The sequence below is a fragment of the Manis pentadactyla genome, chromosome 3, assembly GCF_030020395.1.
Source record: "Manis pentadactyla isolate mManPen7 chromosome 3, mManPen7.hap1, whole genome shotgun sequence".
Lineage (NCBI taxonomy): Eukaryota > Metazoa > Chordata > Mammalia > Pholidota > Manidae > Manis > Manis pentadactyla.
In genome coordinates this window covers 1,456,758-1,481,418 of record NC_080021.1, presented here as the reverse complement: position 1 = coordinate 1,481,418, position 24,661 = coordinate 1,456,758, and the positions used below count along the sequence as shown (strand labels likewise).

General features: G+C 57.7%; 1 protein-coding gene across 1 annotated transcript in view; it reads left to right on the top strand.

Annotated features, from left to right (window-relative positions):
- Window positions 1-24,661, top strand: part of COL22A1 (collagen type XXII alpha 1 chain) — a 237,705-nt gene that overhangs the window by 22,420 nt on the left and 190,624 nt on the right. The window contains exon 3 of the mRNA XM_057497641.1: window positions 1,052-1,618. Coding sequence (XP_057353624.1) covers window positions 1,052-1,618 — 567 coding nt within the window. The remainder of the gene's footprint in view (window positions 1-1,051; window positions 1,619-24,661) is intronic.

The following is a 24,661-nucleotide window of genomic DNA, read 5'->3' as shown; positions in this document are numbered from 1 at the left end:
CCAAGTGGGTTTTGTTTGTGTGTTTGTTTTTGTTTTTACTAGACAAAAATGTTTGTGCCAGGTGTTCCCAATGGCCTGGTCAGCTGCTGCTGTTGGCATGGCCAAGCCTTGGACCCTGGAAGGTCAAGGCTGGGGCCCCTGAGGCTCTCTGTCTGTTTGCACAGCACTTTGGAATTCAGAAAACACTTTCCTCTTATCATCTCATTGTACAAGGGGGGTGCACGGGGTTGCTGTGAGGATCAGAAATAAATTATACAATGCCACTTTTTGTTTAATCAAAAGCATTGTATAGTGTATATAAAATTCACATTTCTAAAAATGGAAGCCTATTTTTATAAAGTATTGTAGAATCTCTACATATATTTGAAATATATGAATACAATGTATTTTGCAGTATTTTGAATAGTGAACTCCCATAAAGTGCTTCAGCATCAGGAGAGCCCTGGCTGTATAAATTCTGCTCATAGGCATAGCAGACTCCCTGCAGCCATGGTAACTGGCATTGTCACGGTGGAAATGGGTCCCCAGCGTATCGCTGGATGCAAGGAGAAAACAGCTTGTGTATCAGTGGGTCTGGTACAGTCCCACCTCCATCAGTAACTTGTGGAAATAGAAGGTAATTAGGCCTATACAATAATTGTTATTTCTGTGGAGATGGAAATACAAACATTTGAAAAACTGCTATTGCCTTTTCTGGAACAGTCAGGTGTTACTTGTAGTAGGTTTAAAAATGAATGAAGTCACTTTGTAACCAAAATAAAAGTAGCTGAAGACATGGACACAGTGGGGCTCCGTGAGTGCTGACGGCTCTTATGTAAGCTTGTATATTGTCGGTGGGGCTTCACAGCAACCTGGGGACACCCATCACTGTAGGAGAGTTAGGAAACTGAGGTTCCAAGCTTTAAGGCAGAGGACAAGGCTCCCGGCCAGGAGGAGGCAGAGCGTTGGGTGTTTGAGGTGGGTCTGTGTGACCAGCGACCACGCCCCAGGCCCCAAGGACAGTGACCTCACAGCCCATCCGCCCTGTGTCACCCTTTCTCCCCCACTGCAGGTTGCAAAAGTGTTCAGTACGACCTGGTCTTCCTCCTGGATACGTCCTCCAGCGTGGGCAAGGAGGACTTCGGGAAGGTGCAGAAGTGGGTGGCCAACCTGGTGGACACCTTCGAGGTGGGACCCGAGCACACCCGCGTGGGGGTCGTGCACTACAGCGACCAGCCCACCACAGCCTTCGAGCTGGGCCAGCTGGGCTCTCGGGAAGCGGTCAAGGCGGCCGCGCAGCTGCTGACCTACCACGGCGGCAATACCAACACGGGCCACGCCCTGCGCTTCATCACCCGCCACAGCTTCTCCCCGCAGGCTGGCGGCCGCCCTGGGGACCGTGCCTTCAAGCAGGTGGCCATCCTCCTGACCGATGGCCGCAGCCAGGACCTGGTACTTGGTGCTGCGGCCGCTGCCCGCCGCGCGGGCATCCGCGTCTTCGCCGTGGGTGTCGGGGACGCCCTGCGGGAGGAGCTGGAGGAGATGGCCTCTGAGCCCAAGGCTGCCCACGTCTTCCACGTATCCGACTTCAACGCCATCGACAAGATCCGGGGCAAGCTGAGGCGCCGCCTGTGTGAGAGTGAGTGTGGGGCCACCCCGCGGGCTCCAGCCGCTGGGATGGGTGGGGACCCACGGCCCGGGGCAGGGCCCCAGGCAGAGAGGGGCCACGTGGCCAGGTCGCGCTTGGCCTGAGCTACACACTAGCAGGTGGCAGAGGTGAGCGCATCCTCCAGCCCGCGCAGCGCACAGCAGAGCCAGTCGCACCTCCACCCAGCCCAGCCCCCATGACACTGGGGTCATGTCCTGCCCTCCCATTTCCAGGGCTGCAGGGGCCTAGAGGAAATCATAAAATATATATAGAGGGCTGGGTTCTCACCCCACCCCACCCTGAGTTATCTGCAGACTGGTGAATGCCTGGGAGGCGCATGAGCCTTTCGGCAGTGGGAAAACACCTACCTCCGGGGCTGCTGAGGTCAAAGCCAGTGCCTGCACACAGCAGGAGAAACACGTCCAGCCCGTCCCAAGGGACTGTGGTGAGCACACATGTAACAAAATGGGCAGATAGGCTTCGGGACTGCCTGGCACCCAAACTATGCATTTGGGGCTGGACACTGCCTGTCCCCGAGGCCAAGTGCCTTGACCTGGTGCCCTCTGAGATAACCCGAGGTTGTCTGAAATCTGTTGTCTGGGTGTGGGTGCTGGAGGGTAGGGTCACACAGCAGAGAGCCTGTGGCGCCCAGGAAGCTGACCAGGAGGCTGACCTCCAGTTCCCTAATGGGTCATTCTGAAGACAGCGCCACCACGCCCGGGATAGGAAGGGTTAAGTGGGCTTCTCATCTCCAGCCCCTGCCTCTGCCTGTTCCAGTGGGGTGACACTTACCTTTCCTGGGTCCCTCCCGGAGCTTGGTAACCTCCCCTCCAGGGCCAGCAGGGGGCGCTGGGGCCAGAGCCTCAGCCTCTGTCTGGCTGACCTCCTTGGAGGTCACGGAGCCACCCGAGGTCGGGGGAAGCCCAGAGAGTCACCTCCCAGGGCCAGGGAAGCCTGAGGGGCTGAGGGGAGTGGGAGGTGGCCCAACTTGCAGGACGTCAGGGCCTGACCCCAGAGACGGGCCTGCCTCGCACCCCCATGGAGAAACAGCCCAGCCCCGTCTGAGACCTACGCTCTTTACCAGGGTTTGGGTGCCGTGCTCTTTGCCACCCTGTGACTCCTCTCTCGGTGTTGGCTCACTTAGTCACTTATTTATTCACAGACTCTGGGGATGTACTTTGTGAGTGGCCTTGTGCTGACTTCCGGCCTGTAGAAAAACTACAACACAGCCCTGCCCTCAGGGCAACATGGTCAAGGTGGCAAGACAGCACATGGAAAGCAATGTGACGCTGCAGAGCCTCAGGGGTGGGTCCTGCCGTGGTTCTGGTGGGCAGTGGCCCTGCAAATGAGGAGGGCTTCCTGGGGGAGGTGGCACTTGGACGGTTTAGAAGGACAAGCATGAGCTGCAGGACGACAGACTGAGAGATGGCGTGAAATAGTTCTGGCCCACGTGGTAAAGGAGGCGGAGACTGGTGGCTTTGTCTGGTTATCAGGCTCGGTACAGGAGGGCCTTGGTGCTGAGGCGAGGCACTGAGGCTGTAGGCAGGGGCACGGCATGGACAGCTGTGTGTGCAAATGGAACGCAGGCGGGGCAGCAAGGAAAAGCGACACCCTTTACAAGGCTGCTGGGGAGACTTGGGGAGCAGTGCTGGGGGAGGCCGAGCACCGACCGTACAGGTGGGGGAGTCAGCGCACAGGGGGCAGTGAGGGCAGCCGATCCTGTACTGCGCAAGGCGCTGGCCGTGGACTTACCGCAGTGGCTGCCATCAGCCCGTCACGACCTCGTGAGATAAGGACAGCCCCTTTTCACAGATGTGAGCATTCGGGCAGCCTCTGAACTGGCCGGGCCGAGGATCCGTGTAGGTGCGTACTGGCGCGAAATGTGGACTGACAAGACCGGCCGAGGGGAAGAAATCCAGTGTGGGGGCTCAGGGTCGATGAGAACTGGCTGCCATTCTGGAATGCCCTGATGCAGGTTCCAGGGAAGCACCTAGGCCCCTGCTGCACTTCGCCATCCTGCCCGCCTTCCGGACTGGTTCTAGACAGTGGCAAGGCAGAACCTAGGCTCAGGAGAGCTTCTGTGTCCACGGGACGGCTCTGGGAACGGCAGGGACTTGCTGCCCAGCTTAGGCCGGGCTGGGGACGGCGCCCAGCCTCAGGCCCCCACTTGCGGCGGCGTCCCACTGCGCCTCCCAGCACTCGGATGTCACCGTCACCCACCTTGGCTCAGACCTGGGGGCGGTGATTCTGGTCACGGCAGCTGGAGACCCCACTCCACCTGCTCAGAGATGAGAGCAGTGACGTCACACAGGGCTCAGCTGGGCCTGAATAAGGGGGCCAGGGCCCATCTGCTCATTCCAGGAGCTTCTTTCTTGGTGTTGACTCTGTTCTTGGCAGACCGAAGGGAGGTGCTGAGGCGCAGGGAATCAGCAGCAGGAGGAGCCAGCTGTCTGAGAGGAGGGGCATGTGCCCAGAGCCCCGAGAGGGCACAGCGGGGCTGCTTGGCCGAGGCGTGGTCACCACTGGGAGGGGTGTAGCTACTCCCGCTTGGCGAGTGCCTCCCGCTGGCCTGACCTCACCTGGCCCCTCCAGCAAGGGTGTCCCGGCACTGCAGTCACAGAGGCCAACTCCTCGGGGCTTGGGGCAGGGGAGAGAAGGAGAGGGCAGATGTGGGGCAAACTGGAGCTGCTAACACAAGACCACACTTAGCTAACCTTGAAGCTATGTGAGGCTTCAGACCCGAAGGGAAGGTAGGGCACCGACCCGAAGGCCTGGATTCATGTACAGACAGTGTGGGCACCGTGACTCTCCCAGACCGATTCCCATGGCCCAGGAGTGGAAACAGGCTATTTGAGGCCGTTTCCACATGGCCCTGCCCAACATTTGGACAGGGGTTTGGTCTGTGTAGGAAAATCGGGGGCTGCAACCAAGACAAGGGGGCACAGGTTCAGGCCGGCCTAGGACACCACATGTCCCCGTGATAACATGGAGGGAAACTCATGGATTCACCGCAGCCAGGCTCCTCCAAATGCCCAAATAGATGTGAGATTGAAGTTATGTTCAGTCGTCTAAAGGGAATCTGTTTTGTAAATACAGCTGTAAGCTGATGAGGGCCTGCTCTATTCTGGTGACAAATGAAACAAAATCCCCTTACAATTGCTGCAATTAGAAACAAAGCAAAACAAAGTAAAATAGCTAACAGTAACATTCTGAAATGTGTGTCGTAAGATTAGATCAAGGAGCGCCACCAAATCCAACCAGAAACCCCCTGGCTCATAGAAGATACCCGTGGGGGCCTTCGTAGCCCGAATGTGAGCTGTTCCGAACAGAGCTTCACATTGATGATCCGGGAAAATCTAACAATATGGAGTTCTTGACATAGTAATCGTTCAGTTTGACCCAACCTACTCATTCGTTTGACAGCCATACATCGTAGCAATCACGTGGTTCAGTAGAATCTGTCCATTCAGGCCTCAGCAACCCGACTGGGCATGGTAGGTACCATTATTCAGCTCCGTCCGTCACCCGTTCAGCAGCCACGCACTGACGGAGCCCTCTGCCGGGGCGCATGCCAGTGCCCAGGGAACGGTGACGGAGGGGGCATTCTTTTTGTCCTCGAGAAGCCTTTTGGGGCTTCTCAAGCAGGACAGTGGCAGGTGACTACAGTGGAGTGTGTGCGCTGGTGACCACCTGCCACTTTATGGCTGCTAATTTGTCTGGTCTCTGTCTTCGCATAAGAATATAGCTTCACGGGGGCAAAGACTGCTCCTTGCTGTTCCCCAGCGCCTGGAGCAGAGGCTGGTATGTAGCAGGAACTGCCCAAATATCATTTAAAGGGGAGCAAAGAGAGGGGCCTGGCCAGTAATGCTGCGTGTGCTCTTGCGATGGGCACATCACAAGTACGTGTGCAATGATCTACCCCTTCCAAATGCAAAGAATAAGAATATTCCACAAGTCTGAAATCATAGCTTAACAATAGCTGAAATATTAAATGCATCTGTACTTTGGTGAGCAGAGACAAATGGCTAGAGTTTGAAGGTTGATGGGGGTCTGAAAAGCAGGCTGGCTGGGATAGGCTGACTCACGCCACATGCCGAAGAGAAGGACCCCGACCTGGCCCCTCTGGGGCCAGACAGAAGCCAGGGAGAACTCTGTTGGCGAGAACGGAGGGAGAGAGCGCTTTGCATGGCACAGTCACTCTGTCCTCCCCAAGGCCCGCTGGGCGGTTGTCGACACTGACGTTTTGTACAGGGAGAAAAGGATGCTGTAGACCCCTGCCAGCCAGCACACGTGGCCACTGACCTGTCCCAGGCGGGTCCAAACTGAGAAGGGCTGCGAGTAATATACACGTGGCTTTTGCAGACAGCATGAAAAAGAGGGTAAAGCATCTTACAAATGTTTTTATTTTGATTACATATTTAAATGATAATTATTTTGGAAATGTGGGATTAAATATAATGTATTGGATATATTGATCTCACCTGGTTTCCTCTATTTTTTTTAAAACCAGACAATTTAATGTGACACATGAGGTCCTCCTGTGAGGCTCTTTCTCCCCCGTCCCGCTCCTTTTGATACCCATGCTTCTGCTGATGCGCTGAGGTCCGCTGGCTTGCGGGGCCCGCCGATCCCATCCAGCTTGGCCTCAGAAGGGAGGCAGGGCGGCCCTGAGGCACAGCTGGCTCCCTGGGGCTCCCCTTCAGAGGGGAAGCTGAATGCCAGGTCAGGGCCCAGGAGGCGCAGGGCCCGTGTCTGGGGTGGCATGCGGCGCTCCCCGGCCCTGAGGCAGCCCAGGTGAGGTCTGTGAGCCCCGGCTGGTCTGGTCTGGAAGCCCCGCGGAGAGTGGGCAGGTGAGCTGGTGGGGGCGATGATGTGGGCACAGGGGCAGGCTTTGGGCTGAACTTCTCGAGGTGACCGTTATAGGAGCCACACTTTGTGCAAATGCCCCCGGGCCACCCGGGAACCTGACCTGACTTCCGCTCCTTTGTTCGGCGCTGCTGAGGCCTTCCTTAGACTTCCAGCTGCATGTCCTGCCACCTGTCACAGCTGCCGGTGGCGTAATGTGATGCTGCTGACTTATTTTTTCCGGCACATTTGTGACTTAGCCTGTGCTTGCACCCAGTAGTGCAGCTGTGCTGACGTTTGCCCCATGATTGCTCCTGATTCACTGGAGAGGTGACTGGGTTGGAGCCACTCCCCACAGGGGCCCGGAGGGCAGGGGGCAGGACTGCGGCTGTACCCCCTCTGTCTGACCAGGCTGTGAGTCCTTGCTGGGGAGCTATGGTATCGGAAAGCGTCTTTAAGCCCACCCTGCCCTCGGGGTCTCCCCACAGTCCCCTGAGTGCGTTTCCTGGTTCTCCCGGCTCCGTCGCCGACGGCCTCCGGCATGGGTAGCACAGCGCGCATCCAGGATCCTGGGAGCCGGCAGTCACGGCCCTCATTCGGTTCGGGAGCCGCTGCCTGAGAGTCTGTCCTCAGGCCGTGCTTCCTGAGGTGCGTCGGCTGCCTCCCCACAGACCCTGTCAGCGCCTCGCAGGGCCCGGCTCATCCACAGCAACCCATGGCTGTTTGCTGGACAAATGAATGGAGCTCACAGTTTGAAATCTCATCCTCATTTTTATAAATAAAAAGGAATGTTTTCATACCTATGAATGGAATAGCAACAGCACCGGTGACAAATGGCCAGTGTGATCAGAGAGGTATTCCTGGCACCACCGCCCTGTGGCTTCTCCCAGCGACCTCCGCTAAGGCCTGCTCTGGCACACAGCTCACCGGGCCCCTGGCCTCGGGCTCCCGCAGGGAGGTGTCTCTGCGTCGCGGCACCCACCCCTGCCTCCCTGTGGCCTGCCAAGGAGCCCGGGGCCCGTCCCGGCCAGGCTTCCTGCAGCCTGTGGGGCGGAGGCTGTGGACAGCCTGACCCAGGGCCTCGGCTGTAATTAAGAGCCTTCTCTGCCCAGGCTCTGTTGTGGCCACAAAACAAACTTTATATAGCTTATCGGGTGGCCGCAAGGGAGCCTGTGGAATGCCGGCTGGCCACGCCGAGAGGGCCTCCACCTCCTTCTATTTCAGGGACACTGCGGTGGTCCTCTGTCCCTCTGCCCAGGGGCAGGGACGCTTTCCCGGATCCTGTCTTTTAGCTCTTGGGCAGCTGAGCTCAGATGTTAGTGGGAGTTTCTTGGGGCCCCGTCTCCCTCTGCACCCGAGTGTCAAGGTCATTGAAGGAGGCACAGCCCTGGCGAGGGCACTGTCCCCGGTCACCGCTCCTCCCTGAGCGCGCTCCTGCCCCTGCCCCGCGTCCTTCTGCCTGGCCCAGAGACTCCGCAGTAAGCTCAGGGCACACGCACACGTAACACAAGCCCCCCGTCACACACACATTCCCTCCCATCCCTGCCCCGGACACGCATGCATCTGGGAACGTGGATGTGGCCATGAGGTGACCCACCCAGCTGGTCCCCTGGGTCCAAAGGCCTGGGAGGAATATGTGGCAGTGGCAGCTGTGGCTGTGGGGCCCCCAGTGGATGTCTGCGGCTTGGCCCTGGGGACCACACCAGCCCCGAGGAGCAGTTTAGGCCGAGGCCACACCCTTCAGCTGAAGGTCCCTGGGAGCCCCTCCGGGGAAAACGTGTGACCAAGTCACCCGAGGGATAATAATTGGCTTTAATTCTAATTATGTGCTGGCAAAGTTTATCAGAAAATTACTGAAAATGATGAGCCACTAGAACTACCCACCACTTCTGAGCTGCATACACCAAGGCACAGACCCCCCCAACTGCCCGGCCGGCCCGCCCAGAGGGGACCCCCTGGGAGCCGCTGCCTGCATGTCCCCACCCGGGCCCTGTGTCTGCTGGCACTCCAGGACCCACGTTCCAGAACCAGACGGCTGTGCCCGAGTCCCTCTTCCAGCCTGTGTAATGCGGGTGCCCTGTGCCGCTGTCGGGGGCATGTACCGCCCTTGCCCCAAATGCCCCCCACCAACCATCGCCCACTTCCCTCCTGGGTTTTGGTTTCCCATGACAGGCCGTATGGGCTTTCTCGGCCTGAACGCCGTGTGCCTAGGGACTGGTTCTGCATAAGTACCGAGGAGAGGTTTGCACGGGCGGCTCACACATTCCTGACCCATTGGTGCTGGTGCAGCCGCAGCGTGGGTGCCGGCGCCTGGGGAGGCCCAGCCCTGCCCCTCAGCCCCTGTGAGGCGGGCCGCCAGGGACTGGACCTTCTGCCCCGCTCTTCACGGATACAAGGGGATGCCGGCCACTGCGCTCCCTCCCAGGGCGCTGCCAGGATCTCACCAGTTGGGGTGGGCGGCGCCTGGCACAAGGGTGGCCTCGCGAACATGCCGTGCAAGCATTCACTATCACTACGCACGCACACATCTACCTGTGCACGTACGTGCATGTTGTGCATGTGTGTAAATTCTATCTATGTTTACGGATATGTGTATGTACATTATTTTCCAGAAGGTGATTGAGTTGAATACGTTCCACTTAGGGCACTGTATCTCAACCTTTTATAAATTAGGACCCTATATAAACGGATTTTTTTCCTGACTGCCTCCTCTGAAATTGTAAAACCACAAACGTGCGGTGTCTGTCTGTCCGTGCTCCAAGCTGTGGAGGGCCATAAGCCTTGGTAATCACTACTTTTTCACCACGGCCCACAAAGCGACTTTTGCCCCTTGGAGGTGATATCAGCCCCTTGAGAACACGTGGTTCAGGGTGCGAGAGAGGATCGCAGGGCAAGAATTCAGGGAAGTCCTGGGCCGCACCCCGCCGTGTCGCCCTCAGGAGCTGCGACTTCATAGCATCGGTTCCACGGATAGACTTGCGTCTGAAAGTCTGAGCTAAATCCAGGTTCCTCTGTTTATTTAGGCAAATTACTTTTCTAAGCTTTCCATACCCTGTAAAATGAAGACACTGTCACCACAGACTCCCTAGAGCAGGGGGAGCGTGCACAGACCAGGCTGCCCCTGTAGCCTGGCACACTGGTGGTGCCATCGCAGTGCCTAACTTCCCTGAGACCTCGGACCCGAGGCAGAGGGACTGTGGCAGCATCCCAGCCCTGCCACCCGCCAGCTGGGGACGCTGGGCCAGGGCTTGATTTCCTTGTCGGTAAAACTGAGGTGATACTTACCAATCTGGCGAATAATTTATTGTGGTTCTTATGGTTATTATTGTGCTATTACCATCATACTTAGTATTTTTATGTCAAGCCTCTTTAATAGAGAATATGCCAAAAATCTTAGTCCCCAAACATAGCATGGCTGGATCTGAGCTTCCAGGACGGGGATCCTGCAGAGCCTAGATGTTTACCAGCATGAGTTTTGAAAGAAACACTGGCCCGTTCGGGAAGCAAGACCTTCCTTGATCCAAAGCAGGTGACAGCGGCCTGCGGTCCGCAGGCCAGTCCGGCCAGGCACCAGCGTTTACAGATCGAGTTGTGTCGGAATACTGCAGGTCACCTTGCTCACAAACTGTCTGTGGCTACTTTTTGTGACAGAGACGGAATGGCCCACAGAGGCTAAAGTATTTCCTCTCTGGCCCTGGACAGAGAAAGTTCACTCAGCCCCATGTGTTTTGATGTGAAGTTACTGCCACTAACTCCTGCGGTGACCCTGGGTAGGATACTCGATGGGAACTCAGATTTCTCTTCGGTGCTGAGTGGGCAGATCTTTCCTTTCTCCATCTCTTCTGTGTGCCGGTCACCATCACTCACAGCCAGCTGCCCACCTCCTTTGTATGCAGATGCCTCCCCTACATGTCATTTTGGTGTTACTCACACATCCCTAAGAAATCCTCCTCCCTTCTCGGGTCTCAGATGAGGATTCATGCCCCAGTGGGAGAAGGCACGGCTCCGTGATTTAGATATGATCAGGATGAATCCTCCCCTTGCCAAGGGCTGGAGGCCTTGTGTCAGCCTCAGCCATCTGTCCCCAGTGCCATCCCAAGTCAAATGGAGAATGCAATCCACATGGGTGGGGCCATGTCGTGTACCGGGGTCATGTCATGCCACGTGTACCAGCTCCCGGTGGCTGGGCTGTGTTTCACACAGTGGTTTTAGTTTTGAGCTGATAAAGGGATAAATTATAGTGGCCACAACTAAATTGCTACTACTTGCAAAAAATATGTATACATATACACAGTCTATATAAATACATGTCTATATATAAAGGTACATCTCTGTAATTAAGTACTTGGAGAAATTTTGCATTTCTGAGTGTCTCTCACATTGCACTTTTCCGGGTTGAACTTGTTTCACACTTGTCAGAGGGCAAGTGGGACATGGGGCTTCCACAGTGACTAGGGGCTTTCCAGGAAGTGTAGCTGACAAACTGGGCTGCCTCTGCTGTAACCTCACCCTCCCTGGAAGGCTGAAGGAAAGCAGTTGTCAAGCACCATGTTCCTGGTGACTCCTCGTGCTGGGAAACCTGCCTTTGTCCTTTTAATTACAGACTCTGGCTTCTGAGTTCACGCACACACAAATACATGCACAGACACACACTGACACACAGAAACATACACGCTCAAGCACAAGGCACACAGGCACTCACATACATGCACACACACACACTCTCTGCTCTGTGGGTTACCAGCTGGGTGCCTGTGGGCAGGTGACTCAGCTTCAGTCTCCGTCTGTGGAAAGCTGAGCACAGCCTTCCCCAAGGGCATGTTGCAAAGACCCTGTGAACGTCTGCAGACTGTGTGGGCCACGTGACCCTGGACCCTGCCCCAGCTGCCTGTGCCCACTTTCCCCACTACAGCCCGAGCCCAGGGGAGGCAAAAGGTGGGTCAGGACTGTAGGGCAGAGAGCCCGGCGACTCCAGGGTCCACCCCCCGTCCGCCCCGCTCCTCGTCCGGTTTCCCGGATGTGGAAGTCTAGGCTTGGCCTGTGGAAATAACCCATCCAGCCCATGATTTCTCTGCACATTGGAGCTCAGAGGTAAAATGGACAGAGAACTCGATCCATTGTCCCCAGGCCCCAGCCTCCAACCGTGACCTGGGGGCTGGGAGCTAGGAGGGCAGTGGCCAAGCTGGCTGGGGTGTCGATTGACACCCCTGGTTAGCCTCAACCTGTTCTGCTTTGTGTGAGTTTGACACCAGAGCCCACATTCAGGAAGGTGGGACTAGACACCTCTGACTGGGATCTCTGGCTCATCAGTCAGTCACGCCAATGGCAAACAGATAATCGGCCTGTGCGGTGTACCCCATTATCACTAGGTGGGCAGCGGACCGGCCACGGGTGTCCCGGCACAACCGTCCACAAGAAGTCTCTTGATTGGAGGCTGCAAAGGGCCTTAGGTATCTAAAAATAATTCATTGTCGACCAAGGAGGTGTACACAACAGGGAAGTAGGTGGGAAGGACGGTGGGAGAGGACAGAACTCCAGAAGGGCTGCTGGGCGGGGGAGTAAAATAGGCGAAGGGGATGAGGAGGTGCAAACTGCCAGCCCCACAATAAAAACGTCGTGGGGATGGAAGTCACCGCGCCAGGAGTACGGTCGGTGATGCCACGAGAACTTCACGCGGTGACAGACGCCGACTGTACTTACTGTGGTGAGCACTTGGTAACGTGTGCGAATGTGAGTCCCCTGCTGCGCATCAGCACCGTGTGATATTGTACATTGATGACACTCCAATTAAGAAACTGGAAACGAAAGAGAGAGTGAGCAGAGCTTCGGCGACCACCCGGCACAATGCTGGGGCACAGAGGACCCTCCCCGCCTTCCCTTCCCTCCCTTCTCGTTTTTCACCTCCATTTCTTTTGTCTTCCTTTTACTGAAACATACAGTACTATGTGGGTTTCACGCGTGCCCTGCCTTCCTTTCTTGGTCTTAACTCCTGAGGCCCAGAGCGGAGCCCTGCTTGCACTTATCACCCTGTTGTCACACACCTGTGTGCTTGGTTTCCACACCTGTAAAGTGGGTGCAGCAATCCCACTACTCCTGTGGAGATGGAATGCAGCACGGCATGGAAAGTGCTTGGAGCAGCGCCGGGCACGGAGCAGGAGACGGGCACCTGTCCACCGTCACTCTTCGCTGCGGCCCACTGTCCTCAAGGGAGTCACGTGAGTGTCTGGCTCTCAGGTTCCTCTCTTGGAACACGAGGATGAGACCCCGCGTGGTAGCTCCCTGGCAGCCTTTTATTCAGGGGTTCAGGAGAGCTCGGTCGCTATAGCGCCTCTGTGAGCCCCAGACCACAAGCACAGGCTGCAGGCGTTGACGGGACACGCACGTGCACAGCCCTGTTCACACGTAGCTCCTGTATCAGGGAAAACCAGAAAAGAAGTTAGAGTTTAAAAATTTTAAGTGACAGCACAAGGAGGTGGCGCCTCACACCTGTCAGAAAGGCCTCAGGACAAGGACACGCAGGCACTGACAGTGGGGATGTGAACCGGGGTGGCCGCCGTGGACACAGATGGAACTTCCTCCAAAAATTAAAACTGGAGCTACCATGTGATGCAGCAATTGCACCTCTGGGAGCGTATCCGCAGGAAATGGAAACACTAACTCAAAAAGACATCTGTGTCCCCACATTCATGGCAGCAGTATTTACAATACCAAGACGCACACCGCCTGAGTGCCCTCTGTGGCTGAGCGGGTAAAGAAGACGTGGTGTGTACGTACAGTGGAATGCTATTCACCCATCAGATTGTGGAAATCCTGCCATTTGTGACAATATGGCTGAACTATGAGGACATCGTGCTAAGTGCAGTGGGTCAGACAGAGAAGGAGGTCTGATGGGGGAGGTGAGCCAGCGAAGGAGACTGGGGAGCCGGGGGGGGTCATTCCCCAAGAAGGGGGATGAAGGGCAGAGTGGTGGGTGCAAGGGCTGCCTGGGAATCAGGGAATGTGGGCAGAGAGCTGAGCAGCCAGCCCGGCACAGCGTGATTCTCACACGGGGAGGCACGGGCAGGTGGTCCCTGGTCAGCTAGAAGACGGCTTGGCAGCTGCCTCGCTCTCCAGGCATGGGGACAGCAGGTGCAGCCCCGTGCAGACTGCAGGTGGCAGGGTGGGCACAGCCACAGAGGAGTGAAAAGGCAGGTGCCCCTTGTTTGCCCACCCCAGACTCCCCAGGCTGGCCCCTCTGGCTGCAGATTCTCAGAGGTGGCTGCAGCCTGCAGTGGGCATGCAGCCCTGGGTGGGTGCCCTGGACAGAAGGGAGCCTGCGGCGGTGGCCCCATCGTCACAGTGTATGCTGGGCGTCCCTCCTCTGTCTCCTGTCACCGCTCTGCTCTCGCCATCGGGTTTGTCCAGGAAGGAGGGAAGGCTGCCCAGCTCTGCTCATAGATGCCTGGCTATGATTTCCCACCAGCCTCCACAGCGTTCCCTGCAGGAACGTAGCCACAGCTGCTCCGGGAACCACGTCCAACAGTTCTCCAGGGAGGAAGGTGGGCGTAAATGAGCAGAGGGACCAGCCACGTCCCCCTCTGCCCAGTGCTGGGACCCGGTGACAGGACCCCCAGCCCTGCCCTCTGCTCCCACAGGCATTAGGGGCCTGGTGAGGTGGGGGGCTGTGCCCAGCCCCCACCCTCCAGCCGCTGGAGCTCTGGTTCTGGGGACGTGACCCTGAGGGGACACAGACCTGTCTGGTCCCAGGCCACATGCTAATGGAGAGAATGTGGCCATGACTAGAAAAACACAGCACCTTATCTTGTTTGCCCATCTCCCCTGACAGCCCCAGGCCAGCAGCCAAGGCCAACGTCCCTGTGGGGAGACATTTTGGGCTCATTCAGCCAGTTTTCTCTTTTCCCAAGACTGAGGGCAGATGTGTCCTGGCCACAGAGTGACTTGGGGTCGGTGCTGCCCCGGACCCGGGCCTTCTGCCCGCTGCTCCTTGCCCCCTCCCCCCGCCCTTCCCACAGAAAGCCTCTCCTGCCCGTGGGGCCCGAGGGAAAGGCCTGTCAGCGCTCCTGCGCATCCATGCCATGAGTTGGCACTTGGCCATTCCTTAGCTTTTATGTTTCTCCATCTACAAAGAACCCACGTCCAGAAGGAGGGAGGGGTTGGGGGTATCTTCCTTACCATGTCCAGGCCTTCTCAGCAGCCCGTCACCCGGGACCCTGGGCCGTATGAAACGGCCCCTGAGGAGGTCCCCCTGCCCTCGCTGATCCCCTGGACGCTCGGGGCTTGTGGGTGACGGTGGCGGATGGGATTCGCGTGGTGTTAGCTTCCGCGTCCGGCCCCGTGGTGAGGGTGGCTGGGAGCAGCAGGAAGACCACGCTGCGTGAGGGCACCGAGGCCTTAGGCTGAATTCGGTGCTTCACCTACTCCGCCTTGTTTAACGCCTGTTAGGACCCTGAAGGGGAGATGCCGAGAGTGTGGCTTCGGTTCTAGGACTGAGCAGACCAGCTGGGGAGGCTGAGTAGACGGAGGGTGCCCGCCATACAGAGCCCGAGTTCACGCCCTCCGCTGGGGCGGGCAGGGCGCTGAAGGGACCTCCACGCTGGAGCGGTGGGGCTACCCCGAGGCAGGGCGCCTGGGCAGAGGGTGGCACCAAGGGCAGAAGGCAAAGCTTTGGGGGGACGTGGTGCTGGAAGCCCCAGGCCATCATCCCCAGGACCAGTGCTCCCGTAGGACCCGCTGCAGCTGGCGTCTCCTGGGTTTGGCCTCAGGGGGCCTTCGGGGAGTGGGGTCAGGCTGTGGGTGCCCGCCCGGCCAGGGCAAGGGCCCATTCCCGGCGTGGCTCTGCTGGGGGGTGCATGGCGGGGCATTTCCCTTTGTTGGCATGGAATGAGAGGGCCAGGCTGCAGGGCCGCTCGGGCTTTCCCTGCCCCGCGTCAGCTTCTGTGTTAGAATTCAGTTCCGACTCGCCGCTCTCCTTCCCTGTGAAGTTCCTCTTCCGCCTGCCGGACTTGAGGGTGTGCTGGGCAGGCTGTGGCGGGTGTGCATTTCACCGGGACCTGGTTGGAATCCTGTCTCTGCCCCTTCCTACACCTATGGTCATGGGGGGGCCGTCCGTCTTCTTGAGCCTCAGTTTATCTAGAAGCAGGAATGACAGAATCCGCCAGGAAGGGTGGTGTTGAGAGGGTTAAATGAAACCTGCTGGGCCTGGACCTTGGGAGGGGGGCAGCTTCTCCCCTGTCTGTCCCATGTGGCCTCCCTGGCATCCGGGCCACAGTGGTGTCCCAGCAGAGCCTGGCCACTCAGGAAATGTTGGTTCAGGTCCTGCTCCTTCGAGAGGCCAGCAGCCTGATGACTGCAGCTTCCCGACAGAACACGCGCCCTGCCCGTCCCGGTGCTGCATGGCCTCTGTCCCTGCCCAGCCTGCCCCCTCAGTCATGTGACAGGCTCACACGTCCTGCCCACCGAAGGGCTTCTAGAGGGTCCACGGCCTGTCCTGCAGATGGATCCCTTGACCCCTCGCTTGGCCACTCACACAGCAGCCCGGCGGAGTGCATGCTGGGAGACACAGGCGGCAGACAAACCTGCGCCCGAGCCTGGACCCTTGGCTGTGGCTTCTGTTACTGGGGGACAGGCCACTTACTCTTGTGGGTCCCCGTTTCCTGTCCTGAGAAGACTGCACTTGGCTGGCCGAGCCGTCGGAGGTAGTGTGTGAATGTGCTCAGTGTGCGGAGATGAGCAGTGACTGCTCCTTCCTCCGAAGTGACCGCACTTGAAGGTGTGTGGAGTTCCTTGGACCAGTGAGCTTGGTGTCGAGATGAGCCAGGGGATGGTCCGACCACGATGCTCTCGGGGAGCCCCAGCTTTGAGGAGTAATGAGCATCCTCTGATGTACTTGGTGAAAATAATCTTTAACATGATTAGAGGGAAACTTCTGTAAAGAAAAGAGACATGTTCTGGAAGCACCTGGGGCCTGTGGGTGTTCCTGGCATTCCCCAAAAGAGCCCCCTGTCCATCACCACCCGGGGCAACGGGGATGGGCTCTCTGACCCCCGACCCCGAGGTCGGGGGAAAAGTCTGCTCCAACGTGGCTGCTGCCCTGCCATCCCCGATTGCCCTGCCAGTCTCCCTGGCACCCACTGCTCCTGAGCCTCAGCGCCCCCCTCAGTGACAGGGACCTGTGCCATGCCAAGTCCCATGGTAAGTGTGACGTGTCACATTGGCAGGGGACGCATTTACCATGCTTTCCGTGGTGCCCGTCACAGCGCACGGAGTGATGGGCAGGCCAGTGTGCAGGGTTTGGGCCGTGGACCCCTCCCTGATGCTCAAGACGCTCCCTACACGTCACCGTGGCCTCCGCAGCCCTGGTTCTCCTCCTACCGCAGCCCCGCACACCCAGCCCCCTACCTCGCCAGCACTTGAATGTCGGAGGCCCCAGACCTGGTTTGGAGACCCCCTCCTCCCTGGGCAGTCTCACCCACCCTGAGGCTCTAAGCACCGTCTGTGTGCCAACAGCTTCCATGTTGAGTCCTAGGGCCTGTGTCCTGAGCTCTGAAGGCCAGGCCTGTGGATCAGCTGCTGTGATACCTGAGGGCAGCTCATGTGTAAATGTCCAGAGCTGGCCCTGCTCTGTGCCCCCACATGGGTTCTTCTTGTAGGTGCCCAGGTGCCCTGGACAAAACACCGCCTTGCTTGGACACCCCACACCCCACCTGCCGCCGGCCTGCCCACTGCATTCAGAAGAGGCCCAGGGTCTGGCCTGCACTCAGCCCCTTCCCCCCAGCCCTCCCTCCCCATCTGCTGCAGGAGCCCCCGCACTGGCCTCGCTGCCGGCCCCCGCCCCCACTGGCAGTGCCCACCACACCCCACCTGCCAGCGCCCATTCCTGGGCCTCCACCCCCCGCACCCTCTCTCGTCCCTGCTCTTCCCTTTCTTGGCCGCCCCTCAGCCTGGTGCCCATGCTCCTCCCCACCTCCAGGGCTTGCCCGTATGTCCTGTGGGCACTCTCCTCCGGCCTCCTCCTCTCCTCTCCTGCTGGCCTGGGGTCACTCGCCACTGACCTGCAGCCAGCTTGGCCCCATGGTTCATCCCGCCTCCAGGCGTCCCAGTGATGCGGTCACTGTAGGGGCCTCGGTGCCTCACGTGGCCCATTCCCACCTTGTCTGCCAGGCAGACAAGGACAGGGAGCCTGTGGTCGTGCCAATCACTCTGTGGTGCCTGATCACGGTGGGCGCTTGCTGAATGTAAATGAAGGGAAGAGGGGACGCACTGAGGTGCCCACAGCTGAGGGTCACACTCCAGGGAGCCGCGAGGGCTGAGGGGGCCAGGCTCCAGGACGCCTGGGTGCCGGCCGAGGGCCCTGCTGCCTCTCGAGGTCCCGCCTGGAGGAGGTCCTCACAGTCTCTGGTGACACCTGCTGGTGCTCAGCCCACGGGACACCCCCTGGGAGGGAAGCCAGGTCCCAGGAGCCCCAGGACGTTTGGACTCACACCCCCGTGGGACAGGACACACTCACAGGTACCTTCCACCCCCACCCTAGCACTCTGGGCAGGCCATCTGTTGTTCGCTGCCCGGAAGTCCAAGCCCTGCCTGGGGCTACGGGGCTTCCTGGGTGCATCTTTCCACCTCTCGTCTCACCTCACCCCGCTCAGCACAGGCCTGGCCTGCCCAGGGCGTCTCCCTGCCCAGGGCCCCTGGCCCGTCTGCTCTTCCAGGCTGGTTCCAGCACCTCTCAGCTGTCAGCTCAGATGACAGGTCTCCCCAGACCACGCGTCCTGCACGCACCCTGGCCCCCATCCCCAGGCCCCGACCCTGCAGTGTCTCCTCCTGACGCTGGTGGTCCTCGACGGCAGGCTTACATGGCTGCGTCTGACTGGCTCTGCTCTCTGCCCCTTGCACTAGCACCCAAGCATCAAGGGCAGGGCACAGTGTTCACATTTGCACCTCGTGCTGGGACGTATGTGCCAGGCGCCTGGCAAGCATGTGTGGGCTGAGTGAATGAAGGTGTGAGGACTCACTAGACGTCAGGTGGCACGAAAGAACCTCCGTGTGTGGCCCCATTTAATCATCAAGATGACCTTAGAAGGAGAAATTGAATCCCCATTTCCAGGTCTGGACACACAGAAGGAGCAACTGACATGGAAGCGGCGAGGTCTTCAGCGAGCTCTGCAGACGCCGGACCTTCCCGTCAGCCTCGGGGAGCACGGTCTGCCCTGCCCCGGCTGCCTTTGTACCAGTGAGCAGGCACCCCTGGGCTGGGAGAGGAGAGGTGGCCCTGGGGGCCTCTCTTGATGCTCTAGGCTCCCAGCGGAGGTTGTCTGTGCCCCCCGCTCAGTGCCAGGCAGGACCCAGCTGTGCCCAAGCCTGCCCTCCCAGCCATCAGGCCGCATGCTGACTCGCTCCTCCTGAGGAGGTGGGCTCACAGCTGTCAGCGGGCACAGGGGATTGCCCTCTCCAGCAATATCTGGTCACTCACCACCACCAGGCTGCCTCTAAGACACTTGCATAAACTTCCCCCTCAGTCCGCCAGCACCGGACCACGCCCTCCCTCCCACCTGTGGCCCCTGGGCCGGCAGCCGGTGCTGACATGCTTCGACCAAGGGGAATGCAGACCGCGAGTCTACAGAAAGCTCCAGGCGAGGAGCTGGAGGTGGGCTCCAGGCCCTAGGCCATCTTTCCGTCTTCTCACGTGGTCCACCCCGTGGCCCCGGAAGGCGGTTCATAGCATCTTCTTTTCAGAATGGGAGGAGTCCTTGTTGCCTGTAGAATGCATATGTTAATACCTGCCCTGCAGGGCCTGGGGCAGGATTAAAGGAGAGTCTATGTGGCCTCAAGATAGTGTGGCTGTCCAGCACCCCCTGATGCCTTTCAACACTGAGCTGCCTCTAGCACTAGATGCCCAGGCCCCACAGCCTGGCCTCAGTTCCCACCTCTGCTGCTTGCCAGCTGTGTGATGTTGCATAAATGACTTGACTTCTCTGAGCTTCAGTTTGCCCATGCATGCACATGCCCGTATCCCCAGGCCGCTGTGAAATCAGAGCCCAGGAACGGTCTAAAGCTGCTTGACCTTGTAGCTGGTGAACAGTGGGCGCTCAGCACCTCCCTTTTCTTCCCCACCATTTCACAGATGGGCAGAGAAAGGCCCCAAGCCCACCCATGCCCAGTGCTGCCAGGAGTTCATGGCCAGGGCCAGGCTTTTAGCTCTGGTCCATCTGTTTCTGGAGAATAGGCTCCTTCCTTTCTGGAGCGGCCCCGCACCCTCAGCCCCCGCCCTAACCAGCCTCGCCTGCTGGGTGTTCACTGGCCAGCAGGCAGACTGCCCTCCCACCTGCCCACCTTGCTGTCTGCCCGGCTCCGGGGCAGCTCCCTTGAACCCATGGGCCTGACTGGCCAGCTGACGGCTCCCGGGCATAAAAGTGCATACTGCTCGCCGCCTCACCGTCTCTGGGCCTCCTGGGGAACGTCGGTGGCTGGCGCGGGCCCGGCAGTTCCCCAGGACCCCAAGTTCACCTCCTGAAGCAGCCTATGGCTGCCGGATGCCTCCCCAGGGCATGGCTCAGACCTGCTTATAAAAAATAAGGATAATCTAAAAAAATCTGTACCAGTGAAGCACTTTGAAGTCTTTAAAGCAGATTTGAAATACAGAAAAGCACAAAGGAGATAAAAATCACTCCAAGTTTCCCCCCCGAGAGTTGGCCACGGTTTATTACCTGTGTTCTTCGGGAGACCCACGCGTGTGCTTGTGGGACAAGTGTGACGGTGCTGGAGTCACGCTGAGCTTGAATGCTGTTTCCACCACTGGCCAGCGGTGGGACTTAAACAGGCCATCTGGATTCTCTTTGCCTCGGTTTTCTCTTCTGCAAAATGGGCTTGACAAATAGCACTGACGTGTGCCAGACAGGATGCCCGGGGGGCGTCAGTGTCAGGTGCCCGAGGCAGCTGTGGGTCTAGTGATTTGTGTACTTGTGTGCGTAGATTCTCGCTGCTCCCGGGGGCTCTTGCTTCCTACACTCGGCTCGCGTGTCTGGGTGTGGGAGCTGCTGGGGGCCCAGGGGTGCTTAGCTGCAGGAGATTGGACCATTGGGGGAGCATGCTGGCTGTCTTGAAACATCTGAATAGCTTTTGTGAGAGAGAAATGGAACACTTTGAGGGTTTGGTGCCAGCAGGGGCAGGGTCTGGCTGGCTGTCCACCTTGGGGTCCCCAGTGCCAGCTTGGAGCCAGGCATGGCGGGCACAGGCAAGCAGACCCGGTGGCAGAACTCATGGATCCTGTCGGCCCAGAGTGAGGCGGCTCTCCTACAAGCTGGGCTGTTCAGAGGCAGAAGGGGCCGCCTCAGGAAACGGCATGCTGCCCATCTGTCCGTGCGCTTTGGAGACAGACAGACTTGGGTGCCTATTGGCTGGGGGATCTTGGGCAGGTGACCTTTGGAGAGACTGCGTGTGGGGGTCAGGCCCCGGATGCTGGACCCGTGGTGCTGACTTGGTGGTTTGCTAGCTCCGTGGCCTTGGACAGTTGACTTACTGACTACTTTCAGCCTTTCTTTCCACCCCTGTAAGTAATAGCCCCTATCCGCAGTGCCACAGGCAGGATTCCAGTAACTGTGTCAATGTATTCAACACACTTAGAACCGTGTCTGATGCAGCACCAGCATCTACCTGTGCCTGCTGATCACAGAGATAACTGCTCCTCAGTCCGCATCACATGCCTGGCACGGCACTGGGCATGCGGGTCTCATTCCCCAGAAGCTGTTACACCTAATGATCGCAGTCGTTGCTCACGTTGTCCCTGGGGCCCGGGGGCTGGCTCAGTGTCTGCTAACTCTCCAAAGCGAGAAGGTGAGGATTCCCTGGCCGGCCTTGGAGCAGCGGAGGGCTGTGCGTCTGCTGGTGTCTCATTCGTCTCCTCCGCCTCATCCCCTGCCCACTTGAAGTGCCGTCATCTCGTCTGCGGCCAGCTGCACCCAGTAGTGGCCTCCGTGAGCAGTGGATGAGCAGCGGTTGCCCCTGTCCGTTGCTCACGGAGCTCTCCTGGCTCTGCACCCCGCTCCCCAGTCCTGTGATCTCCCCCCACTGCCCGGTCCTGTGATCTCCCAGGCTGGGGCCACGTCTCTCCTAGATTTGGATGCAGGTAGACCTTTAGTCAGACCCTCCTCCTACCTGGTGAGTTTACTAACTTCTCTTAGCTTCAGTTATTACATCTACATGTTCCTAGATGTTCCTACCTGCTTCCTAGAATGGTGGTTGTGGGTTAGAATCCTCAGCTGGGAGATCGGCACACAGTAGGCACTCAGTAAGTCCTGGCAAGTGAAGACATCCTGGCTGAGAGCCGGGCCTGGCACAGTTATGTTCTCCAGGCAGAACTGTGGGTGTGTCAGTGTGAGGCATGAGCTCTCCAGAGACTGTCACGTGCAAGCCCCTCTCCCCAGATGTGCAAGCGCCTTCTCCCCTTTTGCCATTTGGTAAACTGAGGATGAGTTTTTCCAGAGAGACTGCAGTGAACTCCTGGTGTTTCCCTGGAGCAGCAGCTCTGATCAGTCAACGCCTGGCCTCTGGTGAAGGCCCCTGGAGAAGCAGGGCCCTCACTGTGGGCAGACGGAGCTTCCTTGCCAGAAGTCTAGAATGTTCTACCCACCCAAAGGAACAAGTGCCAGTGGGTAACAGTGGCTGACCCTCAAAGGAACAGGTCTTTGTGATCAGCCATGTCCTGTTTTATGTTCTCATCCTTAAAAAGGGAAGGTGACCAACTACCCTGGAACTAATACCCATCTTGAGTCCTGAGAACTTACCTCTGTTCCTAGTAACAAGCCTGCTTCCTGCCTTGATCCTACATGATGACCAGACAAATCCACATGTACTGACCGGGACAGTGAAGGTCACCGGTCTTCAGTAGCTCCTTTGCCAGGACAGCAATGTGCCCGTTCGCCCCACTCTCACTAATTGTTCTCAGGCACTGCAAAGAGAAGCTGGCCCGCAGGCAGAGGAAGCATGTACATTTGGAATATGCTCAGCCACAAAAAAAAACAACCACTAAAACTAAAACAAGTTCCGTGGTGTAGACACAGAGAAGTCTATTTTTCCTATGCTTTTCACCCAGGCTTGGGGCAGCTGGCGTTGGAGGCTGCTGAGCCTTCATGGACGGTCCCACAGGGATCAGGTCCCACATTCTAAGGAAGGGAAGGGAGGTTGCCAGCCCCACCTACCTAGCTATCCCCTTATGTCAGGAGAAGCAAATGCTTTTTAAGAAACTTCCCCTCCTCCAACCACAGCAAGCTTGTGTTTTCATTTCCTTGGCCAGAACTGATCATGTGTCTGTCCTTAGCTGCAAGGGAGGCTGGAAAGGTGGGGCCAGAAAAACCCTAACTGGCCAAGACAACCAATGACAACTTTTCTCCCAGACTGAAAACTGCCATTCTGAACAAAAGCAGCATTCTTTCAGCAAAGGGGAAAGAGGAACTGGCTGTTATGCTGATGGCCAGTGGTGTGTGCCGCACCGCCATGCAGGAGTCTGTGAAACCTTCTCACTGGCCATCAACCTCACACCTGAGCCCATGCTGTCCAGTCCACCATTCAGGGCTTGCTTCTCTGCTCAGGCATCGCTGCTCATTTGTGGTCATGAGCTCAAGGCCTGTCCGTGCCTGATCTACAGCCTCCCGCTCACTGGAGACACAGACATGCCAACCAATGCCTCCAACGTCCCACCAGCCAGGACCCGGGGCAGAGGGGCTCCTCACCCAGCTGGGCTGGCTGAGACCAAGGCCCTGGGGGCTGATGAGCAGTCTACGTTGAGGATAAGCGAGGAGACAGCGGTGTCATGGTGGCTCTGATGCCTTGTGCTGACATGTTCTAAGACTGTCACCACAGCCATCTCCTGAGTCCCCTGAGGGCAGGGACTGTGACTCATCTATTACCCATTTGTGTGTCCCTAGAACTAGCTTGGTGCCTGGAACATATCTGGAGCTAAAGTATTTTAGTTTCAATAAATGAGTTAATGTGAAAGTGAATCAATCATCAGTTGTGAAAATATCCTGGCCAAACAGATAGAGTAATAGGCTAAGAGGGACTTGGGATGTTAACCCTACTTCCCTGCCAAGCAGGTGAGGCCCAAGGGCCCTGACATCCCTGGGGAGCCATTTGCCCTGACTTTCTAAGTCTGCTATAAGTTGCCCCTTGAGCCTCTAAAATGCATGAGGCTCAGTGATGGCCCCAAAAGGGGATTGGCAGGTGGTTTGGGGAATAATTCCTTAAGGTAGTTTAGGCAAGTTCTAACATCTTTGAAAAGAATCTTTATCTTTTCTGCGTATATGGTCTTTGGACTGTCCTTGCCCATCGGGGTTCACGAATCAGGTCATCCCTGTGGGATATTTTCAGAGACCTGGCTCAGTGGCTCTGCCTGCCCTGAGCTCCAGCTGTCAGCCTCCAGAGATTTGCTCATAATCGAGGATAGAACCTTCTGAGTCAACTCATTTTAAATGACGCACGATCCCAAGCCAGTCTCTCCGGCAGGTTGCCAAAGTTCAAGTAATTCATGGTTACCCCACAGCTGCTGCCGTCCTGGGGGGAGCTGTCTAAATATTGTCCAGGGCCTGTGTCCTCTCTTGTGTTTGGTCCTAGACAGACAGCTCGGTGCTGTTTAAAAAATAACCCCTTTCATGGGGCTTGTCAGACCTTGTGGTGCCTTTTAAGATTAACATTAAAAATATCTCCTCACAAATCAGGAAAGAGCTCATTCACTCCCCTCACTGCTAATTGGTAGAGGGGCCCCAAACCAGTCCCACACTGATACGTGAATGCCCCCAAACAAGAAGACAGGCCAGGGCACCTGAGCTGATGGGAAGGCAGAGCTGCCTAGTTACATGTGGGTGTAATAATACCATGCATAACCAAACCTCTTCATGGGAGGCGGGGGTCCACGCGCAGGTAAGCGGGCTGCCTGAGCTGCTGAATCCCAGAGTGCGCCTCCCGACCTAGTCCCAGTCCTGCCATGGGCGTGGTCTTGCCCAGTCCTCCAAGCAGCCCTGTACAAGTGTGTGCTTTGTAAGCTCTCCCCTGTCACAGATGCTCACACCGAGACATGGAGAGTAAGAGACTTGTCCCAGCCGCTGAGCTAATCAGTCATGGGGCCAACCCTTGGGCCTAGGATTTTAGTATTCAAAGTGGGTACTCTTCCTGGAATTTTTAGGGCAACTGAAAGTCTCTTTT